The sequence below is a fragment of the Haliotis rufescens genome, unplaced genomic scaffold, assembly GCF_023055435.1.
Source record: "Haliotis rufescens isolate VD_foot unplaced genomic scaffold, xgHalRufe1.0.p SCAF_32, whole genome shotgun sequence".
Lineage (NCBI taxonomy): Eukaryota > Metazoa > Mollusca > Gastropoda > Lepetellida > Haliotidae > Haliotis > Haliotis rufescens.
Window position 1 is genome coordinate 5,841,779 of NW_025964024.1, and position 27,720 is coordinate 5,869,498.

The following is a 27,720-nucleotide window of genomic DNA, read 5'->3' on the forward strand; positions in this document are numbered from 1 at the left end:
TTATCTTGTCAGCATCCCAAGAATCACGGCTGTTACACTACTACTAAACACAAAGAAGCATGTAAAACAGGTCTTGTTTAGTTTAGTTTCAATATCTGCCCATTCTGGTCTTGTCTGCTCTTCATCCTCCACATTGCCACTTACAACATCAACTTGGTTTGAAACAGAGTCCTTCTTACACATTCTTAAGATCCATTTCGGTGGTGGCTTACCTTTCATTTTGAGAAGGAGGATATTGACAACGACGATGACAACACTGGTGAAGTTGGCCAGAGACACGTAGAGGCTGAAGAGGCTGACGGTGAGAGAGTTCTCAGGCAGGGAGTCCCTGATGATGGACAGAAACAGTTGGAAGCTGAGGAGGACAGACACGGCCATGCTGGTCTTCTCTCCGCTCTGTGAGGGCAGCAGGAACACGAAGGTGTTGAGGAAGTAGAGGAGGACCACGGGGAGCAGGATGTTGAAGATATAGAACATAGGGCGTCGTCTCAAATGGAAGGTTATACGTATTAACCGTCCATCGTTTTCACCATCAATGTTAGTGATATCTTCAGTGGAAATTTCAAACTCGCTATTCTCTTCAAATAGGTTCATGTCAACATCTGTTTCACTGGAGAGATGTACTTTATTGTAGGACCCGAACCATCCACGTATTATAACTGAACAAGTCTGGGTATCAAAGGGAAACTTGTAAATGTTGATAGGACACTTGGATTCCATTGCCCCTATGACAAACCATCTAACATCTCCATGACTGGTAACCAACAGAGACCCTCCATTCTGCAGTAGATCTTGTCCCTTAATACTATTTCCTATAATCAATTCAGGTTTCCACAATTTGTGTGAGTCTACAAGAATTCGTTTCTGTGAGCTCAACGAATTATTCCAAACAACTCGATGGTCGTACCACGAGAAGACCAACCACATGGTGCTGCTGAGAAACTGCTTTTTGTTATCCAGTTCTTGTACAGATAACAATGTTGCTTCGGTAGTTATGTTAACTACATTGCTGGGTTTGTGATGGGCTTTGTAGCCTTTTAAGATAGTGTCAGCGACTTCTCCGTCAGATGTACAACACACGATCCATGGTATACCTTGCAGTATACATGTCAAGATAACAACCTTCCTGGCAGCCAACATCTTCTCAGGCGTATGTGTAAGTCCAGGCGTTGCTAATGAATGATGCGTTCTTCTGTATTTATGCAATGTCATCGGTGTTTGTTTCTATGGAGATGACATTAAACACAATATAATCCTCTGAATTAAACAAACCACGAAATGGCTTTCATGCAAGTCAATATGAACGTTTCAGGGTTATTACGAAATTGCACTTGATGAACAGTGAATCTACAACATGGTTCAATTAGGCACTGAAGGAAATATTTAATCAGTGTTATGCAACCAAGAGAAGTATATAACGACTTTTCATAGATCGATATGAATTTTTCGTTCCCATCTTTTCTTCTTCTATTGATTGCTTTTGATTTGTTTGTGCTAAAACATTGCATATTAATTTAAGCTACAAAATCCTTTTCCAATATTATTACAGATCTCTACCCTTAAGTCCATTGTATGATTACGATTACGCTTTTGAAAGCTTTACTGACACCTTCAGTCTAAGCTTGATTGTACCTCAAAGGTCACGAAATGTAAACACCAAAGGCTGCTGAGTTACTGCACGACGTAAAGGGAAACATGACTGTTGGCAAACTGACGTCATCCCTCTTGTCATACATGTCTTGTGGATAGTTGTTTGTCTCTCTGAATCTTTATGCATATATTTTAATATAAAAGCAATGAGGCGGTTTCAATGATCTGTTTTAGTTCTAGATCAAGTGGGTAAATCAGTGGAAAGGAATTAGCTATTTGACAATTATTGAACGATATCAGATCATCTACATACACAAAGCTGAAGTTAAACTTCTTGACAAATGACATTGTTCATCTTTCTCTGTTCACCCAGCAGTGATTGGGCTCATGATATAACATGTATGAGATGATAATGTGTGCAAACATTCTTGTGCCTAACAGGTACTTTTGCTTGTACACTATCTGTGGAGGTGCGAATTCAGTATGTATAAATACTCATCCGTTGATAATGGTAATATATCATGCGCTTTATCATTATCATGTTATGCTATTTTCAGTATGTTTCAATATTTAAAAGGACCACCTCCATGGTCTAGAGGACAGAGCATCTGCCCAGAGAGCAGAAGGTTGGTTGTGCGAAACCCGGATGCATAATACCAAAAGACCTTAAAAGGTGATAACCACAAGATAATCATATAATCTCTCGTTGCCATTGACACTATTCCGGATGTCCAGAAACTATGAATCAGCAAAACGTCATTCCCGTGAGCTTACTGAAACATTCCACGATAGTCTTGGATCGAACCACGAAATGACCATCAACAAAGTGACGCTGAGAAACTATTGTTTGACATCTGGTTCCTGCAGAAAGGAGACCTGCAGTTATTGAAACGTTAACTACGTCTGCCGGTTTATAGTGAGTTATATATGTTGAATGTTTTTGTATGCAGTGTTGGGAAGTTGCAAGTCCTATGGCGATCTCAGCGCCAGCTCAACTGGAATAAAGTTTCTTTTCAACACTTGTTTCTGTGCAAAACTCAATGCATTTTCCATTTTAAAATGTATTTATTCAGTTTATTCAAGTGGTGTCTAAAGGCAATGTAGGGGATCCGTAGCCGGAACTGCAGATCATTGAATGTAAAAAGTGTTTCTAACACAAAGTCTCAGGTGTAGTACTACGGTCAAACATACTGGGACGATATTTTAATTGTGAAACAAATGGTCTCTGGGGTCAGACAGTTGATACCAGGTAGGTGATCGAGACAGGCAGGACATGTTAATAAACATTTTTTTATTGAGTTAGGTTCAGTGTCGCTTTCAACAGTATTTCCCTTATATTGGTGTTGGAGCAAAGCGATAAAGGTCTTAGACGTTTACAATTTTTGGGACATCCACAAATACGGGTTTGCGCTGACAAACCTAAAAACATAATCAGGACAATAGTGTACAACCTATCTATCTACCTATGAAGAAATTCGTATAATTATTATCTTTTAAACTTTAATCCAGAACAGGTGCGTGTTAGGGAGTCACATGACACATGATTTTAGTGTTACCTTTTAAGTTATGATTTTAAAGTACTAATATTTCTATGGATAGGACAGGTTTATCTTAGATATAATGGAAATTTGCTTGAAACGTTTCTCTTAGAGTTACTCTTGAAACTTAACTAAACGTTGTTCTAAGAGCCTTTATATGAATGTGCTCTTATGTATTGTGACAAATCTTAGCTGAGTGTGAGATAGCCAGTTCAAAGATGGAGAACTGGAGACGTCTTTTCAGATTGTTGTTTAAACGTGATATATGTTCATTTTAACTACATCTAGTTATTTGAAAAACACACACTAGAAAATCCCTCAAGATCGCCCCCATGGTCTAGTGGATAGAGCGTCTGCCCTGAGACCGGAAGGTTGGTGGTTCGATCCCCAACTGCATCATACCTAAATACCTAAAAATATGGTACTTGTTGTTACCCTGCCTGGAGCTCGGCATTGAGGGGATTACAATTATATAATGTTGACCACTATTTTGCCTGTTTTGCCAGTGGGAACAGTAATAAGTTATAGATATTCTTGTAATACAAATAACCCGGAAATGTTAACACAATACAAGAATTCAGTTGTCATGGTTTCGTTAACGATGGATCCTATCCAGCAGTGTGACATTTATTTGGATGAGTCTGAAATTCCCAAGTGAGTGAATGTTTGGCGTTGCAGTCAATGATACAGCAGCTGTATCACGGTTACTTTTGCCATGATTTGCTTGATTCACTTCTCACAACCTTTTTATGATACTAATCTTTTCATGGTTAACCTAATCCTGAACCCTAATAACTGAATCTACTAACACATAAGACCCGTGAAGATTCCGGGGTAGAATGGGTCTTCAGCAACCCATGCTTGCCGTAAAAGGTGACTTTGCTTGTCGTGAAAGGCGACTAACGGGATCGGGTGGTCAGGCTCGCTGACTTGGTTGATGCATGTCAACGATCCCAATTGCGATCGATGCTGGTGATATAAATCACTGGATTGTCTGGTCCAGACTCGATTATTTACAGACCGCCGTCATATAGCTGGAATATTGTTGAGTGCGGCGTTAAACAACAAACCAAACCATCACACAAAGACCCAGGTTGGACCCATGTTCCTGTCACACTATTCGATCATGGGTTCAGCCGACTCCTGCCACACAATCCCATCATCGTTTCAGTCCTGAAATCATAGGAATGGAACAGTGATCTGACAGTTGCTCGTATTTACATTACTCGTGTTGTGATGGTTTTTGTAACCTTCCAAAGCCCTGTCTGTTCTCTGTATGCTCTTTGGTGTAACGTGCAGTATGCACGTCCAGACAATAACCTACCTTTCTGACGTTCAACGTCTTCTCAGGAGTGTGTTTAATTCCAGGCGTTTCGTATGGATTATGCATTCTCATGTGCTTCTGTATTTAGGCAATGTATTTTCTGTTGTGATGACATTAAACACAGCCTAATGCCCTGACAGCTTCGACATAGCTTTAATGGATGTCAATATGACGGTACATATTGCACTTCAAACTGTCAATCAAAAACATGGTTCAATAAGATCCCGTGGAAAATATTTACTCAATGTTATCACACACACAGATTTATGACAGGAGCCCACATAGATCAATATGAATATTGCCAAGTCATCCGTTGTTTTGTATTGATTGTCTATGAGTTGTTATGGCATCTCTTAGAACAGGTGACATTGTTTATACATAACTGTGGATCTTCCGGGTTAGAATTACAGGACCCCAGCAGCCTACGCTGGCTGTAAGATGTGAACAAATAGTTCGGGTGGTGAAGCGCCAGTGACTTGCGTGATTGAATGCCCACCACACCCCGACAGCGTAGATCGTTGCTCACACTATTGATCACTGGTTTATCTCACCCAGACTCGATTCTCTACGAGGCAAGCGTCATATAACTGGAATATTGCTGTGTGAGGCGTAAAACAATCCAAAGAACCTTTAACATTCAATTTTTTTGTAACATTTTCTCCTTATATCCTCGGCGATATTGTGCTATAGAACCGTGTTCCATAATGGTTTTGAAGCAAACTCCCGTCCGAAATATACATCGAAACTTTGCACACCGTCACAATTTCGAAAGTTTTAAGGAGCCTTTGGTTAAATGGGTGTTTTCAAATCTTAATGTTGACGTTTCGTGAAAAGCTTTTGGCTGATATTGTCAAATATCATTATATGTACACTTCAAATGAAGCCAGAAGTACAAGCATTTTACACCATTTTGCAATTAACAGAAGTTAACGTGCAATATGATTGTGTTTGTGGTTTGGATTGAGAACCACTTTTGGAGCAACGGTTAGTCATCACCCAATGAGAGTAAGAGGCGACTAACGGGATCGGGTGGCCAGGCTCATGATTTGGTTGATGCACGTCATCGTATCCCAATTGCGTAGATCGATGCTCATGACGTCAATCATTGGATTGTCTGGTTGACACCCGATTATTTACTGACACCCGTCATATTGATGGAATATTGCTGAGTGCGGCATTAAACAATAAACATATAAACAAACACTGTTGGATTGTTCTGTAGCTGTAAATCGCCAATCAATCTCATCTAACACGGGCGGAAAGGAAGTCTAGTGGTTACAGCGTTCACGTCACACGTTCAAGACCCACATGAGACCAATGCGCGAAATTATTTCTGGTATCCCCAGCCACGATACTGCTAGTATATAGCTAAATGTGGCATAAAACCAAACGTACTGGCATGTGGCGCCTTTGCATTACCCTGTTGGGATTCTGTGACATATAAGGTTCCCATAAATAACTTCTTGGCACATAAGACTGAAAAAGGTTGGTTGTTTGGTTTGTTGTTTAACGCCACACCCAGCAATATTCCAGCTATATGACGGCGGTCTGTAAATAATCGAGTCTGGACCAGCCAATCCTGTGATTAATATCATGAGCATCGATCCAGGCAAATGAGATCGGTGACATGCGTTAGTCGCCTCTTACGACAAGCATAGTCGCTTTTGACGGCAAGCAGGACTGAAATAGGTATATTGTCATCACAGATTCCTCTTGTTATCCTCACTCCTCCAATCCAACAGTCAGAATATCAGGAGCTCGACGATATTCCCCGTTAACTTTCAGTAATAATAAGTTTGTGGGGAAAGAATAATCCCTGCAGGTCAGTCTACCGACTGTTTTCTCCACTTTTGTTTCAGTGCATGTCTATTACATATATACCTTGATACTATGATAACATGCTGATCATGTGTCATTCCTTCACATGATTTTGGGCTGTGTTTCGCGCTTTCAACTCAGAAAGGAAGTTAAAAAGACTGTCACGCCAACGCAGGTTTGCTTGGTAGGTTATTAGAAATGGGAGTTTTGTCCCTTACTCGACTCTCCTTGCTAATGGGTCTCGTTTTCGCCTGGTTGATTTTGTTGACACGTGTGTGCCCATAAATCATATAACGATGTTCTCTTATGTCCAGTTGAATCCTAAGTCACATTTACGTTAACTTGCCCTCAGTATTTAGATACACTGAAGAAAAAGAATACATTATTTTTTCCTGCAATGCGAGGCATATGTAAATTTTAAAGTAAATGAGGGTTTGATTAGTTTTTTAGAAAAAGTTCAAATGATCTCACCCTTAGTCGGACGACAGGTGAAGACTAACTATACAATATTCTATTAAACAAGAACTATTCGAACAGGAACAAGGAGTGCATATGGACTGTCTACTCATCAGACAGATCACTGAAAACGGTTAATTTAGCCATGCGTCTACGTTTAGGGACTGGCTCATGAAATGAAACGAAAGGATTCTGACGAGGAAGGCCCCTTCGTTTATACAGCTGTATATGACAGCCAATTATTATTTGAACAAACTCGTACGACCTGGCTGCACTTGTGTTAGTGATGGATGTAACTACGTGGACAAGTTCTTTATGGATAGTGTGTTGCCACTAGTGAGTGTGTATTATGGCTTTGGATTTACTATTACCCAACTGCCACGATAACTACAATTTAATACCTTCTTCTTCTGTCAGGACTTTAATATGTTTAATAATGTGCCTTTATTGCTCTTTGTCTTAACGAGACTGTTAACGGGTATGGGAGCATCCTTGTTGTCGTCGGCGACGATGGTAATATTGTATTTGTATCACTAAAAATGGATAAGTAACAATATCAATGTTTGTACTGTTTTAATAACATGTTTATGGATAAATATGTTGTGTAAATATATGTCTTGTATCATATTTAGATTAAATTCCTATTTAAAGGGACCGCCTCCGTGGTCTTGTGGTAGAGCGTCCGCCCGGAGAGCGGAAGGTCCAGGGTTCGATCCCGGGCCGCGTCATACAAAAAGACGTTAAAAGATTGTACTTGTTGTTACCCTGTCTGGCGCTCGGCATTAAGGGGCTGAAACAAGGACTGGTCGGCTCGGAGTCAGTATACTGTGTCTGAGTGGGGTATTCATGTTAAACTGCGGCATGGTATCTCAGTGAGCTAGCACTATAAATCGGCATCAGTCCGGACTAGTACAAGCAGCCACACACACAAATACACGTGCACGCACGTCGCTATATAAGTGCAATAATCTTGGACGCGACGTTAAACCCAATTTCACCTCACCTCACCTATTTAAAGGAAACACATGGTCTCGTTCTGATGAGATTGTTCTGTTCCGTAGCATTTTGTAGTAAACATCTATGAATGACAATTGTAGTTCCGCATGCGGATGATGTCATCTAAGGTTTATTACACGTGTGCAAAATGATTTGTATGTGCTAGGTAATTTTCGATCAAATGGATAACATATTTCAAATTATTTTGTATTATCCCCGTACGCAGTTATACTTGTTTTAATCCCCGTACCGAGTTATGTCTTGTTTATACCCGGTTACAAACAGTTATGAGGCTTTTGACAAAGACAAGCAGGAAATGTTAATCCATTTTACACCACACGAAGAGACAGTGTTTCCCAAATGTATGTATGTTAGGAAATGAACTCGTGATCAAAGGCCCATATGACCAACGTTTGAAATGTACGCATCATTTCGACGCCAAATTCGTATTTATGGTTGGTTGGTTTGTTGTTTAACGCCGCACTCAGCAATATTCCAGCTATATGACGGCGGTCTGCAAATGCATCAACCAAGTCAGCAAACCTGACGACCCGTTCCCGTTAGTCGCCTTTTACGACAAGCATAGTCACCTTTTACGGCAAGTATGGGTTACTGAAGACCTATTCTACCCCGGAATCTGTATTTATGACGCAGGTCATGAAATATAAGAGATTCTAGTAACTATGAACACTAAAAGAAGACGGTAAAAGAAGGCACTTGTTGTTACCCTGTCTGGTGCTGGGCATTGGGGGGGGGGGGGGGGGGGGCTAAAACAAAGACTGATCGGCTGAGTCAGGATACTGTGTCTGAGTGGTGTGTTCATGTTAAACTACGGCATGGTATCTCAGTTGACGAGCACAATTAATCGTTATCAGTCCGGACTAGTACAAACAGCCACACACACGTGCATGCACATCGCTATATCAGTGCAATAAATTGGAGGCGACGTTCAACCCCATTTCACCTCACCACTCTCACCGTTACTCCTAGGACTTGAATTCATTCTCAAGGTACTTTTCCTGTCAACCACTAGTTGATCCGTGGAGTTTCAGAAATATGTCGTAAAAGTCATACACCATATGTAGCAGTACCTCAAGACCGCATCCGTGGTCTAGAGCGTCTATCCAGAGGCGGAAGTTCGATGGATCGATCTCCGGCAGCGACTTACAAAAAGACCGTTTCGGAGACAGTATATCGTGTCAATATATGCAATTCAATAATCTTGTACGCGACGTTCATCTCACCTAGCTCCTTAAAAACAGTACAGTGTATGTGGCGGTATTAGGCTCTTTATATTTATGATGTACCGTCTGTTCCACAAATTATATATTGTTTCCCATGATGTGTATCGGATTATGTAATATGACGATTAAGATAATTCTGGTTTCAGCTTTTCACCCGTTAGAAGATCAGTATCTCTGCACTTGTACACAGCAGAGGTTATTGCAAATTAAGCTATCATTTTTAACAAAATTAGCTATCATGTCACTTGATTGTCTGGTCAAGACTGTAGTGTGTACAGGCCGCTGCAGTACGGCAGTAGACCTACTGCTGTGCGGCGTCAGGCAACAGGCTTATTTTTCATGTAGTGAGTGTGTTAAAGGGGCTTTTGGTCAGGCGGGACATGTTAACCCTTTTCGTAAACACCAGGGCCCACTTGCACAAAGCCATCTTAGCGCTAAGACTATCATAAGCCTATGTTAAAGTACGGGAGTTACGATCATCTTAGTGCTCAGATCGCTTTGTGCAAGTGGGCCCTGATGTCATCATATATATCCCCGGCCCTATCACTGCTGGCGGACACAGACAAATAAACAATGGCAATTACCCACAAAGACACAATATGTTTTATGTTTGCAGTGATCCATTCATATAGTTTTCACCGCTGTTTTTATTTTTATACCAGCTGTATCACGGTTATACTACTGTTGTCATGATTTGTTTCTTTGATTCACTTCTTCCCAAAGGCTACATCACGGAAAGACCCGGTCCGTGAAGATCCGGGGTAGAATAGGTCTTCAGCAACTCATGCTTGCCGTAAAAGGCGACTAACGGGATCGGGTGGTCAGGCTCGCTGACTTGGTTGATGCATGTGATCGTATCCCGATTTCGTGTCTCGATGCTCATGTTGTCAATCGTTCAATTGTCTGATCCAGACTCGATTATTTACAGACCGCCGTCATGTAACTGGAATATTGCTGAGTGCGGCGTTAAACAACAAACAAACAAACAAAACGTAAAGACCCTTGTTCGATTCCTAATAAGGATACAGTGTATTCTGGACCACCCGATCCCCATTTCATCGGCTCCTGCTAAAAGTATGACATATGAAATCATAGTTATGTAACAGTCATCTTAATATTTGTCAACTACACTACTGGGTTTGAGATGGGTTAAGTAGCCTTTTGAGATTGTGTCTGTTCTCTGTTTGAGACCGCCTCCGTGGTCTAGTGGTAGAGCGTCTGCCCGGAGAGCGGAAGGTCCGGGGTTCGATCCCCGGCCGCGTCATACCAAAAGACGTTAGAAGATGGTTCTTGTTGTTACCCTGTCTGGCGCTCGGCATTAAAGGGCTAAAACAAGGACTGGTCGGCTCGGAGTCAGTATACTGTGTCTGAGTGGGGTATCCATGTTAAACTGCGGCATGGTATCTCAGTGAGCTAGCACTATAAATCGGCATCAGTCCGGACTAGTACAAGCAGCCAGACAAACACACACACGTACATACACGTCGCTATAGAAGTGCAATAATCTTGGACGCGACGTTTAACCCAATTTCACCTCACCTCACCTGTTCTCTGTTTGACTTCAAACGTAGGCTCCTGGGTGTAACTTGCAGTATGCATGTCAAGATATAACCTTAGATTCTTAGGTGCTTCGGTATTCAGACAATAGGATCAATGTAACTATGTTTCTACTGACATGACACTAAACCCAAACTAATTCCCTTACAGCTTCGAATTAGCTTTAGTCAATGCCATTATGAAGGTACATAGTGTACTCGCACCTTTGAATCTCAAACATGGTTTAATTATATTCCGGTAGAAAATATGTACTCCATGATTGTCTTTAAATTGTTGTAACTCGTGTGGCTTCTTTTTGAACAGGTGACATTGTCTATACCTACCGGGAGGGATTCCGGGATAGAATTATACGTCCCCAGCAGCCTATCCTGGCCGGAAGAGGCGACCAAATGGATCAACTTGGTTGATTGTGTGTCATCGTACCCCGACGGCGTGGATCTTTGCTCACAATATCGATCACTGGTTTGTCTTATCCGGACTCGTTTTTTGTAGGCCGCCATCCTGTGGCTGAAATATTGCTGAGTGTGGCGTTAAAGAAACTAAACTTCCTTTAACTTGGAGAACTTATCACCTGAATTCCTTGGAGACGTTGTGCTATAGAAACGTGTTCCAATATTTTAAGCAACTTCCCGTCCGAAATAAATACACGAAACTTTGCACACTGTCACTATTACCAACGTTTACAGGTGCCTTTGGTTAATTTTTCCTTTTTCAAATCCATATTTTGACTTTTCATGAAAAGCTTTCTGCTGATGCTCAAATATCATTATTTGTACACGCCAAACCATGCCAGGAATGATGGTCTTTGCATTCAATTATATCATTTGTTTGGCGTTGCTGTGGAAACAAGATGGAATCTATCCCTATACACGCTGTAGGGAGACATTGTAAAGCCCCATTGTGTAGCTTTCAAATATAACATACATTTGAGGGAATGGTACGGCACATATTCAATATTTGAATAAAGATTGAAAGGTAGCCTAGTGGTTCGAGTGTTTGCCCGTCTAGATGAAGACTCTGGCTCAAAACTATTTTAGTGTTACCCCAAGTACAAAAGGCGACATCCTCAATTATCCAGTGTATCAAACGTCAATTGTATAAAAATATCAAGGACTCCCTCGCCAGTACAGCCACTTGGCTCGACTCTCATTACATCTGGTTTGGATTCAGTTATTTAGTGACAGCCATCATCTATCCGGAATATTGATGTGCGCGGCGTTAACCAAACAAACACTGTTGGATTGTTCTGTAGCTGTAAATCGCCAATCAACCTCATCTAACACGGTCGTAAGGTAGCCTAGTGGTTAAAGCGTGCGCTCGTCACGTCAAAAGTTCCAGTACCCGGAAGGGGACAATTTGCGAGGCTATTTCTGGTGTCCCCAACCGTTGTTCTGTTGCAATAGTGCTAAATAGGGTGTAAAACTAAACATACTAACTTGTGGTACTTTTTCAGCATCCCTAATGGGATTCCGTGGCAGAACAGGTTTCAATAATAACTGAAATTGAGTCGCTGTTGATCATAGCCCAGCTTTGAGAACAGTCATTAATTTAAAATATTACCCATAAAAACATAACTATTATAAGTAATTCTCACTGAGCATGTTTTTGTACTTGAAAGTAAGTTGGATTCAAATAAATACACTTTACAGATATTTAATATGATATTGACTAATTGTAGGTGTAGCATTCCATTAAAATGATGCCATAAACAAATTTGTCTAGATACGAAGCTGTGTGCGAAGGAATTTCAGATTATATATATAAGGTACAAGCACCCTACGCTTGCAAGGGGCATTTCAATGGATCGGATGGCCAGGCTCGTTAACTTTGTTAGCGTGTCTTCGTACAACACAGCCTGGGCAGTGCTCATGATATCAGCCACTGGTTTCTCTGGTCCTTCATTTACTCTCGCCGAAATGTAGCTGGGATATTATTGGGTACGAGATAAACAACATATAGTTTATAGAAATTTCATTCATAGATGTTTGTTACAAAATACTGCAAACAGAACGATCTCCTCAGAACAAGACTCTTTGTTGCTTTAAGAAAACAAATTAATCTAAACATAACACAAGACATATATTTTCACACAAAAATATTCATAAACACGTCATTAAAACAGTATAAACACTGGAATTGTTTTGGATCTATTATTAGTGATATTATAACATCAGCATCGATGACAACATGGATGCTCCCGTATTCGTCACCAGTCTCGTTAAAACAAAGACAAAACCACGGAGATGGTAAAGGTACCTTACTAAACAAATTTAAGTCCCTGACAGAAGAGGAGGGTATTAAATTGTGGACAACGGGGCAGTTGGGCAACAGAAAACCCAAAGCCATATCAAACACTAACTGGTGGCAAAACACTATCGACAAGATATTGTCCCCGCAGTTGCATTCCAAAGTAGTACACAACTTACATCTGTCAAAAACACAAGTAGAGCCATGTCGTTCGAGTTTGTTCAAACAATAATTGGCTGTCATATACAGCTGTATAAACGGAGGGGTCTTCCACGTCAGTTTAGGGATCATTCCGTTTCATTTGCCAATGCGCCAGTCTCAGAATCATCCTTATGGCACTTTTTGGAACATGAAGGAACATGAGGGAACATGATATAAATGGATAGATATGGGCTTTACACAATCATTTAAATTTACTTTCCTGAACAATGTTACCAGGAATCACTTCAAGCTAAAATCCAAAGAAACGTTAAGGCGACACAAACAAATGAAAAACTAATAATTAAATCGTACAATCGTTATGGATACATAATTTTGCTACATTAATAAAATAAATTTATTATAATTACACTGAAAGGTAAGAAGTCCAAACAAGCTTCAGTAATGAGGCTACAATCCCCATATGATTGCAGGCTGTAAATAGATTAGTCTAGATCAGATATGCTTTTAACCAAGTCATCGAGTCTGACCACACGATTCACTGCGTCATCTCACATAAAGAAAGTTTGCTAAGGACCAGTTCAAGCCCAAAATGCACATGCACATTGTTGTCAACCGTACCAGTTAGTAATGTAGATCTGTGCCAAAATGAAATGTTTTAAGCTCAGGGCAAATTTAAGAGAGTTGATTTTTCATTTTATATTTCTTACGCGATTCTCTTTGTTTGTAACGTCACCAGTAGCTGCAAGATGGCTGATGCACTCATTCACTCACTCGGCAGTTAAATCTCTGCGCTTGTTTTGTTTGTTTGCATTGATTTCTGTTTAAGGACAATTCCAGCTATATGACGGCGTTCTGTCAATAATCGAGTCTGGACCAGACAATCCAGTGATTGACATCATGAGCATTGATCCACGCAGTTAGGATACGAAAACATGCATCAATCAAGTCAGCGAGCCTGACCACCCGATCTCGTTAGTCACCTCTTACGATAAGCATAGTCGCCTCTTACGGCAAGCATGGGTTGCCGAAGACCTATTCTACCCCGGAGATTGTGGGCTCAGAGTGTGGGCTCAAGCGCCTATGGCCTTCATCAATCGCCTCATCCATCCATGTATCGATGTTGCACGGCAGTCATCAATGAACATGGCAGGCACACGAGGTACGGACTTCTGATGACAGTTTCTCAGAGACTAGAGTTGTGTTTCACTTTAAGAACATTTGACATTTTAATTTCAACCTTGATGATCAGTTTTGCCAAGTTTCATCTTTTTACTATATCTCAAAGTATGTTGACAGTGTTTGGACAAATAAGGTTTCTCATATATCTATCCATGGTGACGTTTCTTTTGCGGTTTAGTATATAATTTCATCGCCATTTTGCTTTGTACGCCCAATCGATTCATAATTCCGCAGATACTCGAGATACTCGAGATTATTTCTCGTGTTCTGATGTTTAATATTTTCAAATTTATACCACAAATCATTGTTCACTTGATGTCTTGTCTGACCGTTAACTTCTAGAGAAGCAAATTGTCATCTTGCCGAAAATATACATACATGATCCTGGTATCAACACTCGTTAGCTATTCACCATTTTACTATATACACTTAAAAGGAACAGAGAATTATTCAAAGTTACGGTCGTTGGAAAAAGATATGATAGGCCAGGCGAGGTCCTCTTTATCTCGTCAGCATCCCAAGAATCACAGCTGTTACACTACTACTAAACACAAAGAAGCATGCAAAACAGGTCTTGTTTAGTTTAGTTTCAATATCTGCCCACTCTGGCCTTGTCTTCTCGTCATCCTCCACATTGTCATTTGGAACGTCAACTTGATTTGATGCAGAGTCCTTCTTACACATTCTTAAGATCCATTTCGGTGGTGGCTTACCTTTCATTTTCAGGAGGAGGATGTTGACAACGACGATGACAACACTTGTGAAGTTGGCCAGAGACACGTAGAGGCTGAAGAGGCTGACGGTGAGAGAGTTCTCAGGCAGGGAGTCCCTGATGATGGACAGAAACAGCTGGAAGCTGAGGAGGACAGACACGGCCATGCTGGTCTTCTCTCCGCTCTCTGAGGGCAGCAGAAACACGAAGGTATTGAGGAAGTAGAGGAGGACCACGGGAAGCAGGATGGTGAAGATGTAGAAGAGAGGACGTCTTTTTAAATGGAAGGTTATACGTATTACCCGTCCATCTATTCCACCGTCGATGTTAGTAATATCTTCAGGGAAAATTTCAAACTCGCTGTTCTCTTCAAATCGTTTCATTCCAAGATCTTTTTCACTGGAGAGATGGATTTTATTATAGAAACCGAACCACCCACGTATTATAACTGAACAAGTCTGGGTATCAAAGGGAAACTTGTAAATGTTGATAGGGCACTTGGTTTCCATTTTTCCTGTGACAACCCATCTAATATTTCCTTGACTGGTAACCAGCAGAGACGCTCCATTACGTAGTAGCTCGTGTCCCTTGATACTATTTTCTGTAACCAATTCAGGTTTCCAGAATTTGTCTGAATCTGCAAGAATTCTTTTCTGGGAGCTCGACGAAGTATTCCAAACAACTCGATGGTCGTACCACGACAAGACCATCCACATAGTGCTGCTCAGAAACTGCTTTTTGTTATCTAGTTCTTGTACAGAGAGGAATCCTGCCGAAAACGTAATGTTAACTACATTACTTGGTTTGTGGTGGGCTTTGTAGCCTTTTAAGATTGTGTCAATAACTTCTCCGTCAGATTTGAAACATATTCTCCATGGTATAACTTGCAGTATGCATGTCAAGATAATAACGTTCCTGACGTTCAACATCTTCTCAGGCGTATGTATCAGTCCAGGCGTGTCTAGTGAATGATGCGTTCTTAGGGTCTTCTATATTGATGTATCATCAGTGTCTGTTGCTATGGAGGTGACATTAAACAGAAACTAACACTCTGAAATTAGCAAAGGTTTAAATGGCTTTAATGCGTGTCAATATGAACGTTTTAGAAGAATTATGTTATTGCACTTGATGCCTAACTGTTCATCTATAACATGGTTCAATTAGGTACCGTAGAAAATATTTACTCAGTGTCAAGGAAGCAAGAGAGGTATAGACATATGACATAGATCAATATAGATATTTCGCTCTCAATTGTTTTTTCTCTATTTATTGTCTATGAAATATTTGCGCCAATACATCACAAGTAAATAAAAGCTACAAAACCCTTTCCCCAATGATTACTAAATAGATCTAACGGCAGTGTCCATTGTATGATAACCAGTATATTATAGTGAGAGAGTATGGTTTTTATGCTGCTTTGAGCAATATTCCAGCAATATCACGGCGGTGAACACCAGAAATGGGCTTCACACATTGTACCCATGTCGGGAAATGAAGGGTTAATATGAGAGGATGACAAAATCTTGATCTGGATTGTATGTGGCGTCCATGTCTCCAAGATACATCCGGTCAAGCGGATCAGCAGAAACTGATTGCTGCAGAAGTCCGGTGGTCGAATATCTGGACATTCGTTAGTGCGTTATCATTAAATATGGTTGCTGCCACGTATTTGACCCCTTGTGTTGCCTGTTTTTATGGTAAACCTAAAACTGTGTGTTTGGATATCGTTTATTGCTTTTTCAGGATCTTGTGTGGCTTACTGATTTCACAATTTTGTTATGTACGGGCCAATTGCCAGGTTAACCTCTGGTTTTCAGTTTGGAAATCACAAAAGTTACAATACAGTTAGTTACATGGTGGTACGAAAACTGTGTACATACAAATCTTCAGCGAGCTCTCGGCACCAGAGGGCGGAGCCCCCGAGTCGTGGGATGGCTCGCTGATATTTTAATTACACTGTCGAGTGCAAATCATGTAACTGTTTTATCCAATGGCTGACGAGCATGCCCCTGAATGTCACATCCGCACGAAATCTTTCTGGAGCGGAATCTAAACACTAAAAACCAAGAAACAGCATCATCAGGCTGAGAGCACTATCCTCTTTATTCGCACTGTAATATGTAAATATGTAATATGTAAATGTACTCGCTGTTTGTTAATCCTCGTGACATGGCAGTCAGCATCCCTTTTGCTCTGCGCATGCCTAGTGTGGGAGGTTGCCGTGTTTCAGTGGTCCTGTTTCCATGTTTTCGGCAGCTGCTCTCAGATTTATGATGATGTTTCTTAGTTTTAGGTTACATTCTCCTTGTTTTCTGTTGCCGATTCCCTGTGTATTGTACATATGACATTTTTTGTTGCAGTCTGTCACTTTTCATTGGTAGGCCTGATTCGGATTAACTTCAAAATGTCTGACATAGTATCGAGGGGCCAAACCATTTTAATCAGATCACGAATGTCGGAAACTCGTTCAACATTGTATTGCCGCAACGAATGCAATTAATATGTCATTTCTCCTGACTTTGTTTGATGTTGTTACTTTGAGGACGAGCTGGTAATTAAAAGGCCGACTCCGGCTTTATTTGGTGAGTAGCCAATCAGCGATGCCCCAAAAGTGGTGTGACATTTTCATATACAACATATGAGATATCTTAGATATCAGGGCCTGATTTAAGTATGGCATTTATCAACATGAAAACATCATGGGAAATTGTGCCAGCTTTTGGATAATTATGGTAGCCATGAATTGTTAGTTTCAACTATAATGTTGGGTATCAGACTCTAAAACATGCTACGCTGCAGTGTAGCTCGAAGTAGTTCCTCCATGAAACAGCAAATAACTAGTTCCTTCTTCAGTACCTCCTGGTGAATGTGATGTCAACGGACCTGTTGAGTGTGGCGAAGATGCGGTATATGATGTCCACATTTTGATCCTCTGGCCGTACGGATAACTGAAACTGGGACAAAAGCTGAAACCAGAATTATCCCAAATATAATTTAACAAAATCCGGCACACGTCATTTGAAATAATGGGAAATAAGCGAAACAGACAGAAGTGAGAGTTATTAAACATATACAATATTCCGGTTGAAATAATCGAGTCTCGACTACAAAATAGGTCTTGATTGTCTATCGCCGCCATTTTCTCTGAAGCAAATGCAAGTGATATGAAAAGTGGAATCTCATTGGTCAATAGGAGGGACGTGGAAGGGACATAACTCGTAAATAGCCACTGGTGACCCCTCGATTGACAAGTAGTTATCCGAGCCACAGAGCCTGTCGACTGGACCTGTGGTGAGTCTTGGCAGATTGAAAAAATGACACGATATAATTATTATATAAATTTAACCATTACTTAGGGACTTGACATTTGTTATTTTGGAGGGGTCATTAAAACATGTTACACAAATTTTTCACAGATGTTTTTTGTAAAGGTAGGACAATAGTTACTCTGACATGGCCATTAACGGATTAACCATAGTGATATAAAAAAAATCAGGTGTTCTTTAGCATATTTTGAGTCGACTTTGTAATACCGTATTACCTTCACGATAGCCAAATATATGGCCTGTTCAGCAAATCGTCTCCCAAGGCAGATTCTAGGCCCGAACCCGAACGGCAGGAGTGCTATACTTGGTATATGATTCTCTCTCTGTCCGCTTGACCCTCGCAGCCAACGTTCGGGAAGAAACGAGTTGGGATTTTCGAAATATTTTTCATCTTTGAGGAGTCGGGGACAGCTCAGTGTGATATGGGTCTGTAACATTGATATGTTTCAAATCTTACCATGTTCTTAATCAAGGTGCTCACGTTATTTGGTTCATTTAAGACGAATCTTACGATGTACGACCGCTTTTATCACAATATAGATCCTGTTTATCGATCAGATCGTCCTGACTGGGCGCCGCCCTTTTGTTTGAAGCAAATGCACGTGATACGAGAGATGGAATCTGATTGGTTAACAGGAGAGGCTTAGAAGGGATATAACTGGTAATATCCACTGGTGGAGCTACGGTCGAGCCAAGTATTTCCAGCCAAGTTCGGCAAGGGTGGAAACTGGACTTTTAACTCAGTAAACGCTCTTGCCTCGGGAAGTTGCTGAAGGCCTTTTCTAACCCGGATCTTCACGGGTACATTCGCAACTTAGCTGCGTATTATAAATGACACAGTAACATGTGATTCGGTGTAATTAGACTGGGTAATAGTTGACTCGAATATTTTCTACTATGGGCTTCACACGTCTTAATTATTGGCAATGATTCTACGATGAGATACTTCAGAGTTGCGTCCCTTGGGAGTGCCAGAAACTTTTGATCAAAAGGTTCGCCCTGATTGTGTTTCCGGGTTGCCCGCACCATATCGTGTTAGTTGGTTTCAAAGACCCGCATCAATTGGGGCTTTCCTCCCATATCCAGCTGACTCGCCGTGATATGACTGAAGTGTTGTTAGCGGCGTTAAACTAAACTCACTCACATAAAAGACTGTTTACCCCTTTTGGTATCCTGTAACCGCCGATGATGGAGTCCTCTGGGAGTATCCTTGACGGGCCTGTTGGGATGATGAAGATCATCCTGTGAAACAACAGACAGTCGAGGTGATATGCAGTGAGGTGAGGTGAGGTGAGGTGTGGTGGAATAGGAACAAACGTCCAATTCAAGATTGTTGCACTTATCTAGCGAAGTGCGTATGTATGTATGAGATGCTAATTGTACCAGTCCGACTGATGCCAGATTCATAGTGCAGTCCCTGAGATCCCATGCAGTTTACCATGGATAGCCCAATCAGACACAATATACTGACTCCTAGCCGACTGGTCCTTGTTTTATCCCCTTAAGGCCTAGCGCCAGGCAGGGTAACAACAAATGCCATCTTTCAACGTCTTTTGGTATGACGCAACCGTGGATCAAACCACTGACCTTCCGCCCTCCGGGCACTCTATCCACTAGACCACGGAGGCGGTCAGGGACTCCAGGAATAGGTTTCATACGCTGTACCCATTTAGGGAGTCGAAGCCGGGCTTTAACCACTAGCGACCCCACCGCCCCGTTACAAGAACATGGAATAGATGTGTACCTCATGGATTCCTTGAAGCTGGCCCTGAGATAAGGCATGGCGTTGATGTGTTGCTCTGTGAGCTCGTCGCTTGACCCGACTACAGACTTGATCTCCTGGTACAGCACCTGCTGCTTGTCTGGATACCGTGCAAGGTTGTACAGGAACAACATCAACGTCCTCGATGTCTGCAAACAAGGTGGACGTGTCAGGTTCTGGGAATATATTACCATGCCATGCTTTATATGGAAAGGATAAAGCCTCCGTTATCTAGTGGATAGAGCGTCTGCCCGAAGAACGGAATGTCGGGGGTTAAAAGATGGTATTTGTTGTTTCCCTGCTTGCGCTCGGCATTAAGGGAATTAACCAAGGACTGGTCGGCCTGGAGTTAGTATGGCGTGGGGTGTTCGGGGTATCCATGTTATACTACGGCACGGTATCTCAGGGGCTAGCACTATGAAACCGGCACAAGGTCAATCAGTCACACACACACACACATATACACACACACACGCAAACATGGTTTAAAATAGGCTTGGACAGAGACTCCGCCAAACGACTTGCCCCTGTTGTACAAAATAATGATGATATGCATATTTTAGATATTTAAGGGCAACTGCTCTAAGCCTGTCGTTTTAAAATATGAAATCAAGTATCGTTGATAAAGTATCAATTGTTATCATATTAAAGTATGAACGCGACGTTAAACCCCATTTCTCCTTACCACTTCTATAGAATATTATTCTCGGTGCTGGCAAACCAGCATAAGGATATAGTTTTTTATCATGCTCAGTGAGTGATTGGTTTTAAAACCGATATCGAGTTATCATAAATCCAGCCTTATTACGGCGGTCGTACAGCATAGGAACCAGAGACGCCAAGGACTGAAGTCAAAAGCAGTGTCTTACGCCATCGGGGCGCCTTGACACTCATTCTTCACAGGGAGTGAGTGAGTGAGTATGGTTTTACGCCGCTTTTCGCAATATTCCAGCAATATCACGGCGGGGGACACCAGAAATGGGCTTCACACATTGTACCCATGTCGGGAATCGAATCCGGGTCTTCGGCGTGAAGGGCGAACGCTTTAACCACTAGGCTACCCGACCGCCCCTCTTCACAGGGCCTCACCACACGATCTCCATGGTTGTCGGCTCTTGCAATTAAAATGAGACACTGGGATTTTTGTCTTACCAGACATACACAGGTGTTGCCATGCTAAGAGTTCAGTCCCACTACCTTGGGCCAGGGCTGAATACAGCGCCGTTATTGTGTTGACTATTAAAATAGTACGACCAGTAGGGAATGTGCTGTCTCATCACGCCTTATATCAACGATCGATTCTCAACATGGTTACAAATTGCGTTCACATTCCTGTAGTCCCACGCTGCTGAAACCCAACTCACTAACAGTCGTCCACCAGTACCAAGGAATTCGAGAGGCAGTGGGGGTAGTTCAGTTGTTAAAGCGTTCGTTCGTCGGGGCGATGGCCCGGGTTCCAATCCCCACATGTGTAAAAAGTGTGAAGCACATTTCTTGTGTCCGCCGCCGTGATATTGAGCGGCGTAAAACCTAACTTACTCACTATTGGAATGTTATAGACAAATTCGCAATTAGGACACACAATTGGGACACAAATGTTTGTTTGTTTGTTGTTTAACGCCGAACTCAGCAATATTCCAGCTATATGTGGGCGGTCTGTAAATAATCGAGTCTGGACCAGACAATCCAGTGATCGACATCATGAGCATCGATCCATGCAATTGGGATACGATGACATGCATCAACCAAGTCAGCGAGCCTGACCACCCGATCCCGTTAGTCGCCCCTTACGACAAGCATAGTCGACTTTTACGACAAGCATGGGTTGCTGAAGACCTATTCTACCCAGGATCTTCACGGGTCGTCGTATAGTGAATGTATGACACAGCATTTTAGGTCGGGAATGCACAATCTCAAGAACAGCTTTCACTCACTGCATCCGTCCCGGCATATATATTCTCTGTCATGACATTGTAGATTTCTTCCATGGTCAGTTTTCTGGACGCCAACATGGCCATCAGCAGGTTGGGGTCATTCGGGTCTAGTGTACCCTCCTTCTCCCTCCTCGCTATCTCTTCGTTAGCTTCCGTCACGTACCGTCTGGACTCCCTGGGGAACATAATGGACGGAAACATCAGTCATGCTGGATCTGGGACTACCCAGTGTCCTTAGATGGCACAGACAAATATCCAATTCAAACCCGAAATGTGTGAAATAAAATATTTCAATACCTACAGTTTCATATCAAGTAGGTAGCGAAATATGCCGAGTGGACGATTGCCTGCAGAGTAAGCTCGCTTTAATGCATCTTCCTGAGGCATAGGAGTTAACTGACTCGAAATGTCCAGTTTCCACCCTTGCCTCGGGAAGATGGCTTTAATGGCGTCGGAACATGTCTCTCGGCACTTACCCAGTCAAGAAGTTGAGTGCAGTCTCCAGCGTTTTGTAATCCTTGGTTGGAAAGAGTCGGTGGAGGTTAAGGGCATACAGTTTGCTCATGATTATAAATAGGTTATTGGCCTCCCTAATAAACCGCTTTTGGTTGTCGTGGTAATCAGCACATTGAGCTAGGAAGCCCAGTCGTTTGTTGAAGAATATTGCGCAGATACCTGGTAGATAGACAAAGAAAGCATAAAAGCGATTAAAGCCATCGAGCGATACCCGAAGGCTGGAAGACCTAAAGTAACACGTGACCTATTACGTCACAGTGGAATTTCCTTCTTTTGTGCACGGGATCTAAAACTACCCCTGACCCTAAAATAGCATGATAATTTTAGCTAAGTTTTATGATTATGCAGCGCTTGGAATGAGCGGTCGATGACAACCTTTAAGATAAAGTTGGTATGCTGAGAAATCTGACGAGATGTTGTAATAATTACCACAAAAACACAACTTCTGATAAGCTGTGAGCTTAACACATGTATTTTGATCTTCAGAGATCAATTCAATAGTTTCCACGGCTATTTTACCTTTTGAGCTCAATCGAATCTGTTTCGGCCTAAAATCGAGACCTTCTTTGGTTATTCTCTAGCGTTGATGTTTTATATATTTGCTGCTGCGCAGTTTGCTGTGGCTCAGACTGGCCATACAAGTTCAGTAAAGTACCTTCTGTGACATATCTTGAGATGACATCATTGACCTCTTCGGGAGACCGCTTTTTCCCTGTGAAGTGTTTCACCATGTCGTCGGCCACCATGTTCTGTGAGGGGAGGTAGTAGAGCGCGGCACGAGGGCGAGTGTATAGCTGTTGTACCTTGGAACGTAGAGCATGCCACTCGGGTCCGCTCCTGGCACCAACCAGAATGTCATATAGGGTGAGGTGAGATGAAATGGGGTTTAATGTTGCGTCCAATATGCCCAGCGCCAGGGTAACATAAAAGTACATCTTTGAACAACATAACGCGACCGGGGATCGAAACTTCCGCTCTCCGGGTGGATGCTCTACCACTAGACCACGGAGGCGATCGAGGTCAGGTGAGATGAAAAGGGGTTTCAAGATTATTACACACATAGCGATGTGCATGCACGTTTGTGTGGCTGTCGCGCAAAGGAAAGTATACACCCATTTTTGATTGTGGCTAAAAATGAAATCAATAAGAAATGTTGTTCTATGGAGATGTATTTGATACGGGTATCATGGTTATGTTTTGGACCTTGCAGTGTTTCGGCGACTCTTTTCAGCCTAGTAACGTTTTGATAACATTTGTATATTTTGGTCGAATCCAATTTTATAGAGTATACTTTCTCTTGCCCGACAGTTTAGTCCGGACTGTCTCAGTGCTAGCCCACTGAGATACCCATCCGCAGTTTAACATGAATATCCTACTCAGATACAGTATACTGACTCCGAGCCGACCAGTCCTTGTTTTATCCCCCGAGTGCCAAGCGCCAGGCAGGGTAATAACAATTATAAGAACCATCATTTGACGTTTTGGGTATATTGCGACTGGAGATCGAACCACCGACATTCCGCTCTCCGTGCAGACGCTCTATCTACTAAACCACAGAGGCGGTCCAATGTCATATACACTCACATCGGGATAAAACGTGTTTGTTGTGTAACGCCGCACTCAGCAGTATTTCAGCTATGTGACGGCGGTCTGTGTAAACAATCGAATCTAGATCCGACAATCCTGCGATTAACATCATGAGCATCGATCGACGCAATTGTGACGCGATGACATGCATCAACCAAGTCAGTGAGCCTGACCACTCGATCTAGTTAGTCGCCTCTTACGACAAGCATGGGTTGCTGAAGACCAACTCTATTCCTGATCTTCACGGGTCGAAACAGGTTGGGTGAAATCTATCAACTCATAAAACCGAACTCAATTTCAACTTACGACAGGGAAAGTGGTTTTACTTTCTTGTTTTTCTGGTAATAGTACATCATGATGTCTATCTGGAAGTGGTCGGGATACTTTCCCTCGCAACGGAGAGCTGCCTCCATATCCTCCGGCTTGTCCAAGAGCAAGAACCACGGTCCTAACTTGACCCGCACGATACTCCCGTACTGTTCGTGCAGCCGCGTGAACAGCAGGTCAGGCCTCTCGGAGGACAGTTTGCCTGGAGGGTGGAAACGAGTTTGATTTAACGCCGATTTGAACAGTATTTCAGTTATATCACGCCATGTCAACTTGATGTTGGAGAAAAGCTCAAAGTGTGCAGATCTTGGCCGTTTACCACTTTGGTGAAGCCCATGAGCTGGTGTCAAACCTAGTAACATAATCAATGCGAAATCAGGATATTCAACCAATTTGACCCTTGTGTCCACTGGAACCTGATTGCATCGCTTTTAAGACAATCATATGCTAATAAAAGGGAATTTTCTACAAAAGAAATCCTCGTGGGTCTTTCATAAACATCTTCCTGAGCCAAGGGAGCCAGCTGACTGTAAAAGTCCACTTTCCACCTTGGATGGAATTCCGGGGTCACATTTTGACCGGACTAACGACTCTATGCATAGTCCAATCAAAATCGCGAAACGATTTAGACAACCGGTTCTTAAACAACATGTATTTCAACGTGCAGATTTCCATCGACTGGAGCATTTGCAAACCGTGTGTACTGTCAACTGGGCGTCGACAGATACTTTACAAATCTGTTCCCTTTTTTAATCAAGGTGCTCAAAATATTTAATGCACTTCTTGAGGTAAGACCCGTTTTATTACAATATAGTTCTTGATTATCTATCAGATCGTCTTGGCTGGGCACCACCATTTTGTTTGAAGCAAATGCAAGAGATATGGGCGGTGGATTCTGATTGGTCAGTAAAAGGGACATAACTCGTAGTAGCCACTGGTGGCGGTACGATCAAACCTCGTAATTCCGGCGTAGTTCGGCAAGGGTGCAAACTGGACTTTTGTAGTCAGTTAACTCCCTTGCCTCGGGAAGATATTCATAAGGGGTATGAGGCGGTCGGGTAGCGTTGTGGATAAAGCGTTACCAGTCAAACCAAGAGAGAGATTGTGTTTCCCATTCTTGGCCCATTCCTGTGTCATTCTTGATATATGACTGGAATAATGCTGGAAGGCACTGCATACATGATGTGAACTTACCCAGAGGCTTGAAGTGGAAGGCAGGTCCTATAACTGGCCACAGGTATTTTCCCGAGGGCCCTGGAATCTGGTCGAAGGGCTTTACCTCTTCTGCGTTGACAGGTCCACCGGAAGTGACGTTACTCGTCAATCGTACGCACGCCTTCCTTGGAGCCGAGACGCTTGGTAAGCGCACCAGTGCTTTCTGGGGAATCATTTCAGTATCAAACCCTTAAATGTTCTCACTGAAGACAAAAGCCTTAATTGAAGGGTGTTTGTGTGTGTGTGTGTGTGTGTGTGTGTGTGTGTGTGTGTGTGTATGTGTTTGTCGGAGATCGACCTTTTGGCTCTCCCTGCAGACGTTCTATCTAATTGAGGATCGGCTTGTATTTATAAGCTACGTGTACACACCCTGTTGAACTTTGCTTCTCACTCGCTAGTAAATGCAACTCCTATATTTACTCGATTAACAACAGCGCCTCGTTTCACAAAGCGATCCTAGCGCTAACTCCCATACTTTAAAGGACAAGTAAAGTGAAAGAAATAACTGAGAAAATCATTTGTCAAGATATATAAAGTCAATTCCCGAGAGAAAAAATATAATATTCGTAGAGATTATTTAAATGGCAAAGTGAATGTGCTGAAATTACACGCTCCGTAATTGGATTCCAAATCAAAACTATTTGGGGTGTGGCCTGAAGCTACCGGCGCAACGGTGCCGCGATGTGTGACAATTGTTGTGATGCTTGGCAGGTGCTTGGCAGATGTACAGACACGTCAGGAAGCGGTCAATCTTATAGTGTTGCTATTTCTGTTAATCCTACAAAAATTAGATTACATTCATTGCTGAGTGTGTAAAACGGACCTTTGATCTTGACATTATGAATAATTAAAAGAACAAAATATCTGTTACGAGCTTTTGACGATTAACATCCTGTTGGGGTACCATAAACGGCGGCATCCTACTTGACCAGCAGCTGACCAAGGGATAATCCCCAACGTGGTTGTTTAAGCAATACATCCGTACAACCAGCACTCGTTTACTTTATAATATAAAAATAAACAAGTGAAATAAAATATTGTCTTTTTTCAACTTTAACATTTCCATTTACACAATTCACACTCCAACTAGATTGGAGACAGCATTGCGATAATCGTTCACTGCTTTCTGGTTGGCAAACAGTTATCTGTCATCCCTTTCAAGGGCATAGTCTAGGCTTCGAAACTTCTTCATGGGTAGCATCGAACTACCTGAATTGTACATATGATCGCAGTTTTATCCTGCTTATATCAGGAAAAGTCCGGTCGGCAGAGCCGGGAATGCACGGGGTTATCGGCTATTATTTACAACAAAGCTTCAGAGGTCGACGTCGAGTCCCTTTAAATTTGGGAAAGACGTACGACAACTTCTTTGAGAGGCATTTAGAAGTTGAAGTACAAAGTAAGGATAAGATATATGGATGAACAACTTCTTTATTACAATTAGGAGCGACGTTTCAGTGTAGGTTCTAACACCGTTATCAAGCAAGTGATGTGCACTACACTTGATAACTGTGCTAGAACCTTCACCGAAACGTCGCTCCTAATTGTAATTAAGTTGTTCATCCATATATTTTATCCTTACTTAGACTTACGACAGTCGCTTTGCTACGTTCGCATTGAAACGCGAGCTGGGCCGAATTAACTCCCATCGTACCGCTTATACTTTAACCTTATCCCTATCTGAGAAGGGTCGGATAATTTAATAATTATAGTTTAAAAAAAGTTATGCTTTTCAAATGTAATGTCCCTTATGGGAAAAGTCATTAGTCGGCCTTTACAGACGCCGACTGTTAGAAGAAATACGGTATCATCCAGACCTCCCTGCAGGCACGTTGTACCTCAGGCGTTGAACTAACAGCCTCGTCTGCGAGTTTGTTAGTTATTATTATTCGTTGCATGGTCCTGTCGTCTATGGATATCTATAAAATGCGGAAGTACACCCTGTCCTACACTGCAATAGTAAGCATACTCACCAAAAACGCCATGACGTATAATTACAAGGTGTATTCAGACCAAGCCTCGGGTTGCGAAATCTCTACGATACCTAGGTCAAATAAACAGAGCTGTTGTGACCCAATTTGTGTTTTGCCTTGTATTGTCCACGATGTAAGGGAGGTAACTCGGTTTATCACATAGAAGACCTTTCCAGATAAACAAGTGCCATTGTGAGCGAGCGGTTGTGGCTTGCAGTGCTTAATGCATGAATAGGTTCAGGCAGGTTGTACAAAAT

At 42.1% G+C, this 27,720-nt stretch overlaps 3 protein-coding genes across 3 annotated transcripts; all 3 read right to left on the reverse strand.

Annotated features, from left to right (window-relative positions):
* Positions 1-720, reverse strand: LOC124147641 (neuronal acetylcholine receptor subunit alpha-6-like). The gene has a single exon (XM_046518319.2). The coding sequence runs from the start codon at positions 718-720 to the stop codon at positions 1-3; it is 720 nt and encodes a 239-aa protein (XP_046374275.2).
* A 13,892-nt stretch (positions 721-14,612) lies between these two features.
* LOC124147642 (acetylcholine receptor subunit delta-like) lies at positions 14,613-15,206 on the reverse strand. The gene has a single exon (XM_046518320.2). It carries the CDS (start codon positions 15,204-15,206, stop codon positions 14,613-14,615), a length of 594 nt encoding a protein of 197 aa, XP_046374276.1.
* A 1,331-nt stretch (positions 15,207-16,537) lies between these two features.
* LOC124147692 (cytochrome P450 27C1-like) lies at positions 16,538-27,585 on the reverse strand. The gene is made up of 10 exons (XM_046518422.2): positions 27,464-27,585; positions 25,470-25,653; positions 24,255-24,477; positions 23,017-23,198; positions 22,322-22,520; positions 21,846-22,020; positions 19,894-20,060; positions 19,310-19,391; positions 18,365-18,577; positions 16,538-17,789 (listed from the first exon to the last, which is right to left on the reverse strand). The coding sequence occupies exons 1-10, from the start codon at positions 27,473-27,475 to the stop codon at positions 17,673-17,675; spliced, it is 1,554 nt and encodes a 517-aa protein (XP_046374378.2). The 5' UTR covers positions 27,476-27,585; the 3' UTR covers positions 16,538-17,672.
* Positions 27,586-27,720: the final 135 nt, after the last annotated feature.